At 43.1% G+C, this 16,268-nt stretch overlaps 1 protein-coding gene across 1 annotated transcript in view; it reads left to right on the forward strand.

Moving 5' to 3' along the window:
- Acap2 (ArfGAP with coiled-coil, ankyrin repeat and PH domains 2) overlaps positions 1-16,268 on the forward strand; it is a 109,174-nt gene that overhangs the window by 22,160 nt on the left and 70,746 nt on the right. The window contains exon 2 of the mRNA XM_028753803.1: positions 16,181-16,238. Coding sequence (XP_028609636.1) covers positions 16,181-16,238 — 58 coding nt within the window. The remainder of the gene's footprint in view (positions 1-16,180; positions 16,239-16,268) is intronic.

Consider the following 16,268-nt stretch of genomic DNA (forward strand, 5'->3'; position numbering starts at 1 on the left):
TCCTTTTTTTAAAAAATTGGAAAAAAAGTCTCAGTAGACACAGTAAAAACAGTGGACTGATACAGTAAATAGTTGAAAAAGAGACGTGAATGACTAATAAACTTAAAAATGCTTCACTTGTATTAAGTAAACAAATGCATATTAAGTCAACATTGATATGCCATTATTTAAAATCTTGCATTTGACAGACATTGAGAAACTGCTGGGTGTGTAATGGTTTGTCATTCTAGCTCATGTTTCCGGCTGATCAGGAGGCGGCGGATGGAAAGTTTGAGGCTAGTGGAGCAGTATGGAGACTTTTAAAAGAGTAGGACTGTGGTTGTAGGTTTGTTGGTCTCTACAACACTTGCCTAGCACGGGTGGCTCTGGGTTGTCCCCCCAGCACTGATTTTAAGAAAGCCAATCTTGAATATCAAAAGTTCAAGACCTTAGTCTATGGAGGTGTGTCTGTTCTTAGGTAAGTGACATAAGTGTGAATCGATTAATTCACCTTGGAAAGGCTTGGAGAGGCTGGAGGGGAGGAAGGACACTGTTACTATGTAATAATCCCTTACAGTATCTGCACTCACAAACCATCTGTTTCAGCAGTTCTGCGGTAAGAATGCCCTCAAGGCTGCTTTCTCAAGGCTGCTTTCACTTAGGTCTGCTGCTTTTCTCTGTGTTATATTTATCCTCTCCATTCTGTAGGCCTGCACTGCATATCACAGTTGAGGGCCGATTCTCACCGTAAACCACTTTATAGAAACTTATTTTATCATTATTATTACTGTTTTTGATGGTTCTGAGGATCAAATCTAGAACCTTGCTAGCAATGGGAAAGTGCTGTTTGAGCAATAGCAGGCCTCAGCTCTGTCCCTTTGTTAAGAAGTTGTTTGAAACCACTCTGATGAGGGATTTTTCAGCAACCCCAAACAAGTTGAATACAGTTGTCAAATAAAACACGTGTGGCAGCTTTGTGCAGCAGTTCAATGTCTGGTATGTCCTCCGAGGATGATACATTAAATGGATTGTTTGAAAGAAAAAGAAAAGAAAATTGCTAGAAATTGTAATTCTTGCCTTTTGAAGAAAATTCAGCCCATTAGCCCATGAAGCTGGGGTTTAGCCCTCTAGTGTTGAGCAAGACTCTGATCCTGCTTTTATGCAATGTTTCATCTAATAAGAATTATGGAAATGGAATTTAAAATTGCATTAAATGAGTAAAATTGATGTGGAAATCTGGATACTGTCAGAACAGATGGAGAGACCCCTGTGCTCCGTGGATAGTAACTGGGAGAAACTCGCAGCAGACCTGAGTGGAAGCAGTGGGCACTCTTACTGTAAGGAGTATTTGGCAGGGAGATTGTGAGTTACTGAGGTGTAGGCTTCTGCTTGAGAGGACAGTGAATTCAGAGTGGCCAGATGTGGGGGAGTGTAGAGGGAGGAGCAGCAGTGAGAAGCTCGTGGGCCTTCTGAGTCGGGTTAAATCTCTAACCTGAAGAGAGTGGAGAACCACTGAGGAATGTTAAATTGTAGGCCATCGATGCTTTTTTTTTCTTTCCGTTTTTCTCTTTTTGGAGACAGTCTCACTGTGTAGCCCAGACTAGTCTTGAATTCATGATCTTCCCTCCTCAGCCCCCGAAGTGCTGGGATTATAGGTGTAATCTTATTTGTGCTTGTTAGAGAACATGTTGATTGGGGTTGGGAAGGTGGCTCAGCGGATAGACCAGAAGGGTCCGAATGGTGGGAGGAGAGAACCAACTCCACCTCCCTCTGGCTTCTACATGTACACCCTGGTGTGTGCTTACACAGAAATACTGTAAAAAAAAAATACAAAAAAAGAACATGATGACTGGTGCACTGGAAGGTTAGCTTTGGGGAGACAGGAGAGCTTTTCAGAGTGATTGCTGCAGGTCAACTGGAGGAAATGATGGTTAGCATTGGAAGTGGGGCATCTGAAGTGAGTGGGAAGTAGAGTAGGCGCCCTGCTGTGCATGCACAGGCCAGCACTGCGGAGCAGTAAAGGGTGGTCCAGATTTGTATCTTGAGCATCTGTAGAAGATGGGCCAACTTTAAGTTCTGATGTTCTGGGAGAGGGATTTTAGTGCTGCCTTTCTTGCAGATGAGTATAATCTCCTTTTACATTTTAAGATAGGCACGTGCTAAATCTTTCCTGGAAGAACTGCTTTTTTTGTTGGACATTTTGCCTCCATAGTTAAACTAGTGATGGGTGGCAGAATTGAAAAGTGTTCAAGTTGATCTGTTTCTGTAGTGGTTAGAAATCTTTCCTCTCCTTTCTTTTCCTCCTGGGTTGGCTTTAAGCCCTTTCATTGTTGAACTCACAGTCCTCCTGTCTCAGCCTTCTGAGCCTGGGTTGCAACCCTGTGCAATCACACTCAGCTTTGGGAGTCTGCCACTGCCTGTCCAGTCTGTTCTCCTGGTACCCTTTACACTGTTTACCCCTTTCTCAGGACAAGTGGCATCCAGTCAAAGTGTGATACAATGTGACACATGCTAGTGTGGTAGTGTCCTATCAAAGTATGATACAATTTGACACATGCTAGTTTGACCAAGACTGTAGAGTGGTGTTTACCATTTTTAAGTTTGTCATCTTAACTGATAGTAAGATTGAGCATCTTTCATGTTAACGTTTCCTTTACCTTCCCTCTTAGTAGGCTAGTTGGTATTGTCGCGCTGTGTTTCTCTTGGCCTGCTTGTCCTTTTCTCTGTGATTTGTAGACATATTCTTCAAATGTTCTAATTCTTTGTCAAAAAAACTCTTCTTTTAATATACATTTTGTGTTCACTCTTTATAGTTTTTTTTTTAAATTATAAGATTCATCTTTCGTGGCTTGAAAAAAATTTAAATTTTACTGATGAATAGAAAAGATAATTTTTGCATGTCTTATTTTCTAAACAAATTTTCCTTTTACATATTGAAAGCTATCAAGTGAGTAATATTAAAGTTCTCCATTTGAAAATATGTAAACATTATGTTGCTGATACAAACATCAGCAGATGTGATTTCTGAATGCTCCTTACTCTGTGAGCATGCTTACCTTTGTCTACTGAAGGCAGGAGTCACTTCGTAAGTAATGAACTTAGTTTTTTGGCAATTTCTTTTGGGTTCTCTGCAAAATCAAGCAAACAGTAAAAAGAAAAAAAATACTATAGACCCTCTGCCCCAACAAACATATCCTATACTAGAGGGTACATTCGTTAAAATTACTGAACACACCAGTGTCCCCAGAGTGTCCATACTTCCAATCAGGCTCACTCATAGGATTTGGTAATGTTATAATGGCATAGATCTACCATTGTAGAATCATACAGAGTAGTTTTGCTATTTATATTAAGTGGAAAAATCCTATTTATGCCTCTCCTTGATCTTTTCCCCCAACCTTTGATAACTATTGATCCCTGTATTGTGTTCATAATTTTACTTTTTAAAGGAAATGTTGTTTAGAATCTGAAAGTGTGCATCTTGACTTCTTTTATTTACTTTAATGTACCAGAAAGGTTTCTCCATGTCTTTTGGGTGAAGGTCTTGGGTTTGGACCTAGGGCCCTGCATGTGCTAGGCAGGCCCTCTCAGCTATATCCTTAAGCCTCTTTTGACTTTGTCTTTTGATATAGGGTCTCACTGACTTACTCATTCTAGTCTTGAACTTGCTTTGTAGCCCAAGCAGTATTTGAATTTATGATATTGTTGCCTTTGCCTCCCAAGTAGTTAAGATTATAGAACTGTGCCACTAGGCCTGGCTCATGTGCTTTTATGGCTTGGAGGCTCATTTCTTTATAGTGTGAATCATAGCCCACTGCCTGGGTGGGTATTCCACACTTTTTCCATTCACCTACTGAAAGACATCATGGCTGTTTCGCTGTTTGGCACTTTGAACAAAGCTGCTGGAGGAACCACGTGTAGCCTTTGATTGTGTGGATGAGTTTTTAACTCCGTGGCACATGTTGCAGCGTTGTGTGATCTTGCTTGATTCTGTTAGAAACTGCTAACTGGATTTCTGAGTGAGCCTCCTTCTGTCTCTGCATCGCTGTGAATGATGTGCTCTGCATCCCCGCCGGATCTGATGCTGCAGTGTTCTGGTCTTGATCATTCTCGTAGTATGTACGAGCATGTTGTTGGGGTCTGCTGAGGAGAGGCTGTTGCGTGTCCTGCACATCTTTGCAGCATCTTCAGTGAGAGCCTCGGACTTACTTTAAAATAGGACTTCCTTTCTCATTCCTGAGTTTTAGCTTCTTTTTATATTTTGGTTAACATTCCTTTATTATTAGTTTTTTTTTTCTCTTTTTGTTGTACTAGGGATTGATTACACATGGCCTTGAGCATGCTAGGTGGTTGCTCTACCACTGAGCTGTATCCCTAGATCAAACAGCCCTTTACCAAACAAATGCTTTGTAAATATTTTTTCTCTGATTATGGTTTGTCTTCCTGTTCTTTTGAGAAATATTTACTTTTAAATGAAGACAGGTATATTTATTTGTGACAGGTATATTTATTTTCTAATAAGCCGATGAATGTTTTTTACTTAAGAAATCAAGACTGTGGCTGCACATGATAGTTCACGCCTGCCTGTAAATGTAGTATTTGGTATGCAGAAGCAATGGTTGCTGCTTAGAAGGTAGCCTGTGCTGTAGGTCAGACCTTAACTCCAGCAAAGTTATTCACCCACTCACCTGGCCATGCAGCCATCGAGGTCCATCTTCTTCAGGACTTAGTTTGACCAGTAAGATTTAACCTGGACAATAGTCTTTAAAAGCATATGTAGTGGTTTACATTTTCTCTGTGATTTATGTTAAACATAAAATATTTTATTTTATGGGTCAAAAATACTTTTGACTCCAGCAAATATTGAGAAAATTAACTACACACACACACACATTCGTGTATATGTAATCTGTGTGTAGTCTAGGCTGTCCACACACACACACACACACGTATTTGTATATATGTAATCTCTGTGTAGTCTAGGCTGGCCACACACACACACACACACACACACACATTTGTATATATGTAATCTGTGTGTAGTCTAGGCTGGCCACACACACACACACACACACGCACACACACATATTTGTATATATGTAATCTCTGTGTAGTCTAGGCTGGCCACACACACACACACACACATTTGTATATATGTAATCTGTGTGTAGTCTAGGCTGGCCACACACACACACACACACACACACACACACACACACACACACACATATTTGTATATATGTAATCTCTGTGTAGTCTAGGCTGGCCACGCACACACACACACACACACACACACACACACGCACACACGTATTTGTATATATGTAATCTCTGTGTAGTCCAGGCTGGCCTCGCAGTCCTCCAGTCCTCCTCATGTGCTGCCACACCTGGCTTATTCTCATTTTAGTTTCATGAGCCGCCTATAATTTAATCACTGTTTCCTTGGAAACTTTATTTAAAAATACATAATTGTACTGATTCACCAAAAATATCAGCCTCTGGCTGTCCTGGAACTCACTGTAGACCAGGCTGAGTATGAACTGGGAGATTCCCTTGTCTCTGCCTCCCCAGTGCTGGGATTAAAGACATTTGTCACCATTCCTGGCAAAGCTGTTTTTAAAATCATCTTAAAACCCATCTGGGCTGAGAGTGGTTTGTGCCTTTAATCTCAGCAGGCAGACTGTTTGAGGCCAGCCTGGTCTATATAGTTCCGGGACAACTAGGACTATATAGAGAAACCCTGTCCTAACAAACAAACAAACAAACAAACAACCAGTGCCTCAGGTTACTTGTGTCCACCCTGGGACTGAGCAGCTTTGTGTGAGGTTGCTTGGTGGCTCCTTGCTCTGCTTTTTTCCTGTCTGTACCACACACCCATGGCTTTTCTTTTGCCTTTGTCAATTACCGTCACCTTTCCCCTCTTAACCTTTCCCCTCCCCAGCTTTTAATATCTTCCTTTTTTTTTTTTAGTGGAGTTCGTGTGTAGCTCAGGATGCCTAGCATTCGTGATCTTTCTGCCTCTGTCTTCAGGGCTGGGTTGCAGCTCGTCCACCATGCCCATTTTAAACGTGTGGCTTTTTACATCAAGGTGCACAGGTAGCCCTGCTGTGTGGTCTCGAGTCTGTTGGCACCGTCTCTGCAACTATAGCTCTTTGTAAGCACATCTCCATCTTCTACTTCTGACCTCAGCTCTGGACTCTTATTTTATCTACCCGCTTGCTGCCTACTAGGTGTTTCTGGATAAATCTAAAACTGAATTCTAGGTCTTCTCTCCCTAAGCTTGTGCTGCTCAGTTTCCTGGTTTTGTTTGGTTGTAACTCTATGCTTTGGTTGGTGTTACCCTTGCTTACTCATTACCTGTATTCTTGTGTACACATGTGTGTACTTGTGTACACATGTGTGTGCTTGCGCACTATTCATTACCTGTGTACTTGTGTACATATGCGTGTGCTTGCACACTGCACCCATGCCTCAGGAAATACTGTGAGCTGAGCTTGTCGCATTGGATGCCCAGGATCTGGGAAGTTTTCACCGTGATGGGTACTTGGTTTGGCCGTCTTCCTTCCTCTCTTCAGTGCAATGCCAGGGCTGCACTGATGATGACTTACGTTATCCCTTCTTGATGACTTACGTTACCTTACCCCAGGCCTTTGGTCAAATGCCACATTCTTGGCGAGTATGATCTAGGTTACCCTGTTTAAAATTGTAACCCAGGCCAGTTTCTCTAGCTCTGTTTGCTCCTACCCATCACTTACAGTATCTAGTTGGTTGCTCCTTGTGTTTGTTGTTCACTGCCTGAGTTCCCTTAGGATGGCTGCAGGATGGCAGGGTCATTGTTTTACAGACCCAAAGCGGGGCATGCCTGCTGCTGTTCATTGTCAGAGAGAATTCCAAGTTTCTACTAGTTTTCTAGCAGTGATTCTACCTATCTACTGCCTGTTTGCCTACCTACTTAGCTACCACCCAGCCCACCACTCATCTCTCTTAGAGATGGAGCCTCATCATACAGCCCATGTCGACTGTGAGCTTTATCTCCTCCTCAGCTCCCAGAATTGGAATCATAGACGGTTGGGAACCACCATGTGGCTGTTGGGAACTGAACCTGAGTTTTCTTCTAGAGTCGAAAGTGCTCTTAAATGTTGAACTGTCTCTCCAACTCAAAAAAAGAGTTTGTTTTTTTTTTTTTTTAATGATTATATGTGTGTGTGTGTCTGAGTGTGGATCACTAGTCCAGTGCATATGGAGGCCAGAAGAGAGGGCATCAGGTCCCTTGGAGGTGGAGTTGCAGGCACATGGGGACATTTTATGTGGGTCTTTGGCAAGAACAGTGTGAGCCACTCAGGCCAGCTTTCAAGTCCAGAGCTGTCCTGAGTCCCAGCGCTTCATGCACACTTCTCATTGGTTTGTCTGTCTGTCCTGGAATGCTCTCTGTAGACCAGGCTGGCCTCAAACTCAGAGACCCGCCTGCATCTCCCAGTCTTAAAATGTCACATAATGCTCAGAACCAGGTGTACACGCTCAGCCTTGTGTATGGAAAGGGACTGACTTCTCTGTTTTCTTCTTAAGTCCAGTTTTCATGTCTTGCTTGTGTTTCTTTCCTTTTGTACTATAACCAGTTTAAGCTTATCCCTGACTAGCTTAAATAAATAAGACTCAGACTCTGGCCATTTTATTTGGCTTTGACAACTATTGGAGGCGGGGTAACACCTAATCTACTTTTCTGCTGCTCTGTCTACCTCCCCAGCAGCATACCCCAAATATTGCTGTTTCTCCTGGCCATGGGCTCATGGTCCTTCTCCCCCCATTGCGGCTTCCTCCTCTCCTCTCAGTCTCCTGGTTTCTACTCCTGATCTCTCTCCTCTCTCCTCTCTCTTCTCCACCTCTAACCAGGTAACTCAAAACCCACATACCTCTAATCTCTCCAGTAATTGGCTGTCACCAATTTTATTTAATCAATAGTTTTAAATTAAGGAACAAGTTTGCACAACTCAAGCTTGTAAATGTGAGGTCTAGGCCTCCTGGTACAGAATGTAACATTACAATACATAGAAACAGGTCAAACCTAAGCACCTTTGCCTTTCCCCTCCCTCCCTCCCTCCCTCCCTCCCTCCCTCTCTCCCTCCCTCCCTCCCTCCTTCCTTCCCTCCCTCCCTTCCTTCTTCCTTTCCTCTCTCCCTCCTTCCTTCCCTCCTTCCCTTCCTTCCTTCCTGGCTTTTATGTGGGTGCTGAGGATCCAGATGTCAGTCTTATATGTGGCAAGGACTTTAACACTAAGCCTCTAGTCTCTCCTGTCCCACAGTTTTAAAATGTTTTTCTTCATCTAGCCATCACCCACCCTTCTCTGCCTCCCTCCATGTAGTGGATGGTCTTTGCTTGGTAACTAACTGAACTAGGATGAATGGCTGAGAGACCCACAGCCCCCGCCTTTAGACCTCAGAGTCTAGACATACTGAGCAATAATAGAGTTATGGTTGGTTATATTTGGAATGCGATTGCTCCTAGGTATGGTGGAGGAGAAAGTTGTTTATTGTAGATAAAAGGGAGATAATAGCCAGGGGCAGAGACATAGAGACATGTGGGAGAGTGCAGAGTGGACGTGACCCTGAGTTAGGCCATGTGAGGAGAGGGGGAGAGGAGGGGAACCTTTGTGGCAACCAGGAGTCCCAAAGAGAGCAGACAAAAAGACCAGGTAATCAAAATGGTCAGATAATATAGGGAAGGGCAGCTGCAGGGAGGGCAGCCCAGTCCCTAGGTGAAGAGTTCAGGGGTATGCCAGCCGGGAGGGGCCTGTAACAGATGGGGGCTGAGGGATGCTGGGAGGACATGGTGGCCAGGTCCTCTTTGATGTTAAATACGGACCTCAGCTCTTTGTACCTGGTTTGAAACTTGGCATTGTGGACTAGCAGGTTCTATATCCGAAGGGAGCGCAGGTGTGACTTTATTCTTTTTAAAAATTGTGTAAATGTGTGTCTGGGAAAGGGCATATGTGAGCGCAGGTTCCCAAAGAGTCCAGAAGAGGACATTGGACCCCCTGAAACTGGAGCTACAGTTGGCTATGAGCCTCTTGAGTCAACGTGGGGAACTGAGCCATGACTTCGAAAATTTTACTGTCTTAGATTGCTCATAGTATGAAATTGCCTTCAAAGCTTGCCTACTAGACTCTTAAACATGTGTTATTCTGTGTCCATGTTATAAGTTATGTAAGACTGCAGGCTTTTCATAGAGCTACAGAACTGAAAATATGCTTTGCTAAGTATGCTACGCTAGTTTCATTAAAAGGTTTTGTCATTCAGCAGTTTCCGAAGAGGCATTCCAGTTCTTGATTTAGGTATTAATTGATTTTAGGTTTTAATATGAGTATACTTTGTTCCAGGAGGAACCTGGAAAAGTTGTAACTGAGTCAAGTGGACTCCACCATATCAAGGAGAGAACCCTGAAGGCCAAACCTGCTGTGGTTCCCGGGGTCCTGGGCTCTCATTAGCCATTAACCTGAAAGGAATCTCTGGATCTGCTGTGAAAGCAGGAACACCAGGGGGCCCCCACCTTGCTCCCTTCTTCCTTGGAATCTGTTCTCTCTGCTGCTCATAGTCTCATTGGCTGTAGCGTCCTTCCCACACAGAAATGCCTTCTCTGCCTTTTATAAACCACGATGTTTATAGTGCTCTTACCTCTAAAGCTGTTGATGAACACCCCCCAGGAACAAGGCAAGCACTGGATTTTAGCTTGGGTCATTTGATTTTATCTCTTTATATGGTGCCCCAAACCTGGTAATTTTCTTATCAAACCCCACAGCAGTGATAGAAGTTCTTGGGAGTAGAATGACCTTGTAGAACATCAACTTTAAAAGCTGCTTCTGAAGGAAATTTGCCTGTGTGCCCGCCCGCGTGCCTGTGTGCCCATGTGCCCGTGTGGTTTTAAGACAGAAGAATCTCCACTTTTGTTTCTTGGGCTCGGTTGAAGGCCGCTTTACATAGCCTAGAGTTTGTGTGTTGCCTTTAACTCTCCTTCTCCTCTCATTAGAATGGCTTCCCTTCATTCATTTCCAACCCTGAAGGGTGTAAAGGACAGGTTAGCAGCTGTCACTGCTGATTATTGATCCCAGTGTAACAGTGCGCTCTCTCTCCTGCTGCCTTCTCCTGTGGCATGGCGTTAGCTCCCACGGTAATTATCCTGGCATCTCCCCTGCTTGAGTTCACTAACTCCCCAAACCGGAAATACAGGCTGTTAGGGGAGAGGAGTACATTCCAATAGCTTTCTGAAGTAGTATTGAGTCTTATTGGGGGCGGGGGGAATAAGGTGATTTCACACCTGATTAGTGTTTCTAGTATCTCTTTAGGCCGGTGTCCTATCAATAGAGAATATTTGCCATTGCACATGATACACATTACTGGACACAGCTGCTGTCTGCCATGCAGAGGATGCCAGGTGTGGCTGTAGAAGTCACACATGCCTCTGGAGAGAGGTGGAGTGCTATGGCCAGAAGCTCCATTTGAGTAGTTTTCCTCAGCCCCACCTCACTGTGCAGAATAGAACTTTAGCTAGCCCTCCCTCCCTCCCTCCCTCCCTCCCTCCCTCCCTCCCTCCTTCCCTCCCTCCCTCCCTCCCTCCCTCTCTTCCTTCCTTGACACAGTTCTCTGTGTAGCCCTGGCTGTCCTGAACCTCACTCTGTAGACCAGGCTGGCCTCAAAGCCTCTGCCTCCCCAGTGCTAGGATTAAGGGTGTATGCCATCACTGCGTGTCTGTTTTTATTTTTTTTTTCTGACTTGTGAGTTGAGATTTACAGAGTGAGTGATGTTTGTGTAATGACTTGAGGATGTGGTCTTACCCGGCCATGCTATCTGCATTTCAGCTGTGTGCTTCGGCCTGTTGCATGTTTGGTCCTTCCAGTCCCCTGTCATTTTACTGTGGATGATATTGACAGGGGAGGACTTGAGAGATAAAGAACTGTTTAAGTTATAACCCTTTCTTTTAAAAAATTACTTTTATTTTGAGAGAGTGGCAGAGTATTTTGTAATTTGTATAAAATATATAATGTTTCCTCCTAAAATGTTGTTGTTCAAACAACTTTGAAAAATTCTGCCATTCTCGAATCCCTGTGTCACATGATGTACACAGAGGAACTTGAGGGAGGATGAAGGTGTTGGTACAGAAAAGACTTCATAATTTACAAGTTGTGCTTGTTCCTTCCATCACTCATTTGTTTGTTCGTTTTTAACTAATTCACAAGCAAGAGCCTAAAGAAAATCTCTTTTGGGAAAAAGAGAATCAGATTTAGGTTTTAGGCTTGTTTAGAATGCTGTTATAATGGACTGTTGATTTTAAAGCAGTACTGCAGGCCCAGTCCGACCCTATCCTTTTATGGGTGCTGAGACAGGCTTGAAGAGCTTCACGTCTTTTGTAGGGATTCATATTGACAGGAAGAGTGAAAATTTGCCTTTTACTTGTTTTTCCGTTTTTTTTTTTGTTATCTTCATTTTCGAGTTTCTCCTTGGAGCCTGCAAGTTTGGTTGGTTACAGTTTGAGGAAAGAGAGGTGGCTGTAATATTTGTAAGATCATTGACAAAGGCGGAACTTTTAATTCCATTCATTGGGACTTAAAAAACAAAGCAACTTCTGTTATTTTGTAGTGTCTGGGAATGGTCTCCTGAGTTTAAAGCCCTCGCTTCTTTTGTTCTGATCTCAGAGTGGGTTTTCCTGTGTTTACACTGGCTCTGAGAGGATGACTCTGGGAACCAAAATGATTTTTTAGCACCCTGCTGTCATCCCTAGTCCTCTGGCCTGGGTTGGAATCAGGTTTAGGAGACCTTGGTGTGTATTCAGCACTGGAGGGTAGGCGGCCATCTGTTGCCAAGTGCCTGACGCTTCGCTACAGTTTTCAAAGTCTTCAAAATTGGTCACACTTACTCCAGGGGACCTTGTTATTTATATTTTGTAGATGAAATGGAATCAAGTTTGTTCATATAGCTAGTAAGATATAAAGACAAGGTCATAAAAACTCCTCAATTTCCCTGCCCCTCAGTATAAAGGCCTCACAGAGATCAAATAGAATGGATCTAGACTTTACTAGGTAAGTGAGTAGCCACTCATGATAGAAATGATTTAATGAGAGATTTCTTTGAGGAAATGACTTTCCAGGGTTTCTGTTCACTGTCACGGGGAGCTGTGGGGACTTTCGGTCACTCTTTCTTGGCCATTAGTCACAGGGTTGGCTGCCTTTAGATCAGTGAGCTGTCCTGGATCTGGCCATTGTTCTTTCTTTGTAAAGAGTAGTCCAGTATTGCTCAAGTTGGAAAAGGCTGTTGAGCTGAAAGAGGAAGTTGGCTAGGGATTATATTTAACCATGACACACACAGCAGTTCGAGTATAAATGCTTATTCTGTGTGTATATAATTTCTTGGAATAGAGTCATTTTATAAAACAAGACCTACGAATGTTAGTTTCAAATCTATGTATTATATGCATTCAAGCACATATGCACGTGCAACTTTCTGTGTGTGATGTTGGGCTCACATCCAGGGCCTTGCTCACAGTCATGCAGTACCTCAGCAGTGAGCTACAGCCCCGTGTGACATTTTGAATATTTATTGTTACTCTATAACTCCTTAGCAGATAGTCAGAATTTGGAGTGTCCAGTCTGCTTTTAATTGCTAGAGGACTTTTGTGTGCTTATTAGTGATCTTGAATGTCTTGTTCCTGCATTTTTTTTATTGCAAAATTGTATGAGCTAGTTTGGCTAATCCATTGTAAGGATATTGCCAAAGTTGACGTGAAGGGTGGTGATGCTGCCTTGCCTTAAAAAACCAGAAATCAGAAAACCAAAATAAACAAAACCCAAACAAACGTGTGTGTGAGAGCATGTGTGTATGTGCATGCTTGTTCATGTGTGTGGAACATGTACATGTATGTATGTTCATGTGTATGTGCGAGCATGTGCATGCATGTGTTTTGTTCATGTGTGTCCATGCATGATTGTTGATGTGTGTGTGTGTGTGTGTATGTGTATGTGTGTAGGCCAGAGGACAGGTATCCTCCTCCTTGGAGATATGCTTTCTGTCTGGCCAGAGTCCTGGCACCTGTCCTCACCTCCCTGTGCTGGGACTGTAAGTACACAGCGTCACCCTAGCATTCTCATGTGGGCCCTGTGGTCAGACTCGGGTGCTTATGCTTATAAAGCAACTGCATTACCTCACAAGCCCCTGACTCTCTTTTTTTTTTTTTTGAACATTAAATTTTAAGCTGTGGAAGAAATGGAGCCTGTAATTTTGGCTTTTGTAACGATTTGCACTTAGAAAAGTTTTATGCTTAGTGATTCCTGGGAGAGTTGCCGAGGAGCGATTGCTCCATGCAGAGGCTGAAGGAAGGTTGAGTAGATTTGCTTATCATTTCATGCAGTACATGCCTGACCATGGTTCTATCACACCAGTGAACAGAAGTGAAAGCAGCCAGACCTCACCTGAGAGTCAGGGTGCCAGTGTTGTCTGATGTCAGGGACAATCTCCTACTGAGTCAGTCCTTACAGCCCCTCCCCCGCCTCTTACGTTTTATTTATTTATTTATTTATTTATTTATTTATTTATTTTAATGGTCTTGCTCTATTACCAGTTGATATGAACTCCTGGACTCTAGCTGTTTTCCTGCCTCACTCTCAGTAGCTAGGTACAGAACACTCTGCCAGCACCGGCCTTAACTCATTCTCACGTTTATAGATAAAGCTGTAGGATTACCCAGTGAAATATAACTGAACAATATATAAAGTGTTATCAGTCTGTGAGTTCATGTTTAGTAAAGATCAGTGATGTAACGAATCTAACATTGCTTATTTTTAAAATAATAATTAGAAAACTGAGCTAAGGTAAAGCCTAAATGTAAAGGAAGTCCCCAGAAGCCAGACTGAGTGGCTTGTCCTTTAACTCAGCAGTTCTTTGAGCCTCTGCACACCTGAGGCTGTCTGCAGCCGTGGCTGTCTGCATGGCATAGCTGGCTCAGACTGCCAGAGAAGTGGATGGTGGGAGAGATGTGCCCCACATCCTTCAGGGTTCACCGATGTTTGTCATATAGCCTGAGTGAGGGGACAAGTCCCAAAGGAAGCCACTTGTTGAGTTGTCTAATAAAATGTAACATCATTGAAATACTGACATATCCGGGGTATAAATAGTTAGAGTGTAAATCCTTCTTTATGCAGCCTGCTCTCCAATCCCAGTTGTTCTGTGTTACAGCTCAGATTGGTAAATCTGCTTATAGATATTTTTTTATGAGTCTCCAAGGTTTTTCCCCCCACATAAGTTTGGGCTTATGTCATCCTATTGTGTAGTTTTCTCCTCTGTCACTGTAATAGTTTAGTCTCACACACATATTCTCCTGTCAGTACGATGAACTTCATTTGTGTATTTGAGATGAGGGTGTTGCCCAGGTTGTCTGAGAACTCCCAGGCAGTAGGATCCCCCACCTCTGCGCCCCGAGTGCGAGGCTGCATGCCTTGCAGCCTCATGTAGACACCTGCTTTCTTACCTAAGGAAAAGACACTCGAGTCTGTAGTGTTGTGACTAGTGCGCATCTTCGTTTCAATTACAGTGTCTTCTCGGAGGTACATTTATTTGTTCTCAGGTGTGAAGTGAGTTTAAATGGTGCATAGGGTAAGGGTGAGGATTGTTTTCCAGGCTGTGGGAACAGTGTGTACTGTGAACATACGTGAAGACAGTGGGGAGCTGTCAGTCGGGAAGAAGTACCCTGCCTCTGCACTGTGTGTGCCGCCTCCAGTGCTCTTGAAGCATATATAAGAAGTTCTCATTGATAATGGCATATGCGTACTGAATAACTTAGGTTAAAAGCTTTAAAAATGTGTGTCCTCAGATGGAGCTGATAGAATATTTATTTTATCAAATAAAATAAAAGGTCATCAGGTAGCAGAAATAGGAAATAGGGTTTATATTCTGGCTGTCTGTTGCTTGAGAATAGAGAGTAGTCTTGCATTGCTATACAATTAAAGCAAGTTTTGGTTTTGGTTAGTTCTTAAAATAATTATTGGAGAATTGCTAGGATATCAAGGAGGTATAAGAAAGCGGTTTCTTTCTAGAAAGCGGGCTGTGGCTGGTGTTCAGTCACACAGTTCCTGCTTGGCTCCCCAGAGGGGGACTCAAGATGGAACGTGTGTTTTGTTACACATGACTTTTAGTGTGCAACAGCCGTTTGGTTTCAGATGCTTCCCGTGTTGCGGACTGTGGTAGCATTGGTTGCTTTCTCGCTGCCATTAAGAGCCTCTGGCCCATTGCTTGCTTTCTTCTTTTTGTATTATTTAACCTTTGCAGAGTTTTCTATGTTAAAATTATACTGACAGGAGAAAACTTTTTATTTTGTTTCTCGTAGTGAAAGCTCCTTTGATTGCTATTGCCTGGCTCTTTGGTTACGTATACTTCGTCGTCTACAAATCAGAGTCAGTTGAGGCTCAACTGTTAAAACATTTTTACTCTTCCCCCCCCCTTTTTTTTTTTGAAATTAGGCTTTCGGATGATTTTATTTGATTGGTGTCCTTTCTCTGTGTTTTATGCTCTTGGTTAATCCATTTTTAAAAGAACACAGAACAGTTCAGAACACTGTTACTAATTTGAATCGTGTTAGTGATTACAAGTAAGTTGTCCTGGGGGTGACAGGATGGCTTGATACTAAGGCCACTTGCCCCTGCTGAGGATCCAGACTCCGTTCCCTACATTGGGTCAGGAGGCTCAACTGTCTCAGCTCCAGCTCAGGGCTTCTGCTGCCTCTGGCCTCTGTGGCACTCATGTCATTGTGCGCATACCCACCTACATACATGTACTTACCATGTCATTGTGCACATACCCACCTACATACATGTGCTTACCATGTCATTGTGCACATACCCACCTACATACATGTGCTTACCATGTCATTGTGCGCATACCCACCTACATACATGTGCTTACCATGTCATTGTGCACATACCCACCTACATACATGTGCTTACCATGTCATTGTGCGCATACCCACCTACATACATGTACTTACAAATGAATGTTACAGCTAGCCAAGTCATTTTACCGTCTGTGCTACTGTGTCATCCTTTACATAAAGGGTCACTTTTAACTACTTGTGTCTGTCTTCTCCCTTAGAATGAAAATCTGTTTTTTAAGAGTAAAGTATACCTTTAAAGAGATGAACTAACTTGTGTTCTGTCCAATTCTCCTAGGGCCGCTTTGGAGGAAGTAGAAGGAGATGTGGCTGAGCTGGAACTAAAGCTCGACAAGGTAAACTGACATTTATGTCTGGAGAATGTT

Source organism: Grammomys surdaster, unplaced genomic scaffold (genome assembly GCF_004785775.1).
Source record: "Grammomys surdaster isolate TR1022 unplaced genomic scaffold, NIH_TR_1.0 125956, whole genome shotgun sequence".
Lineage (NCBI taxonomy): Eukaryota > Metazoa > Chordata > Mammalia > Rodentia > Muridae > Grammomys > Grammomys surdaster.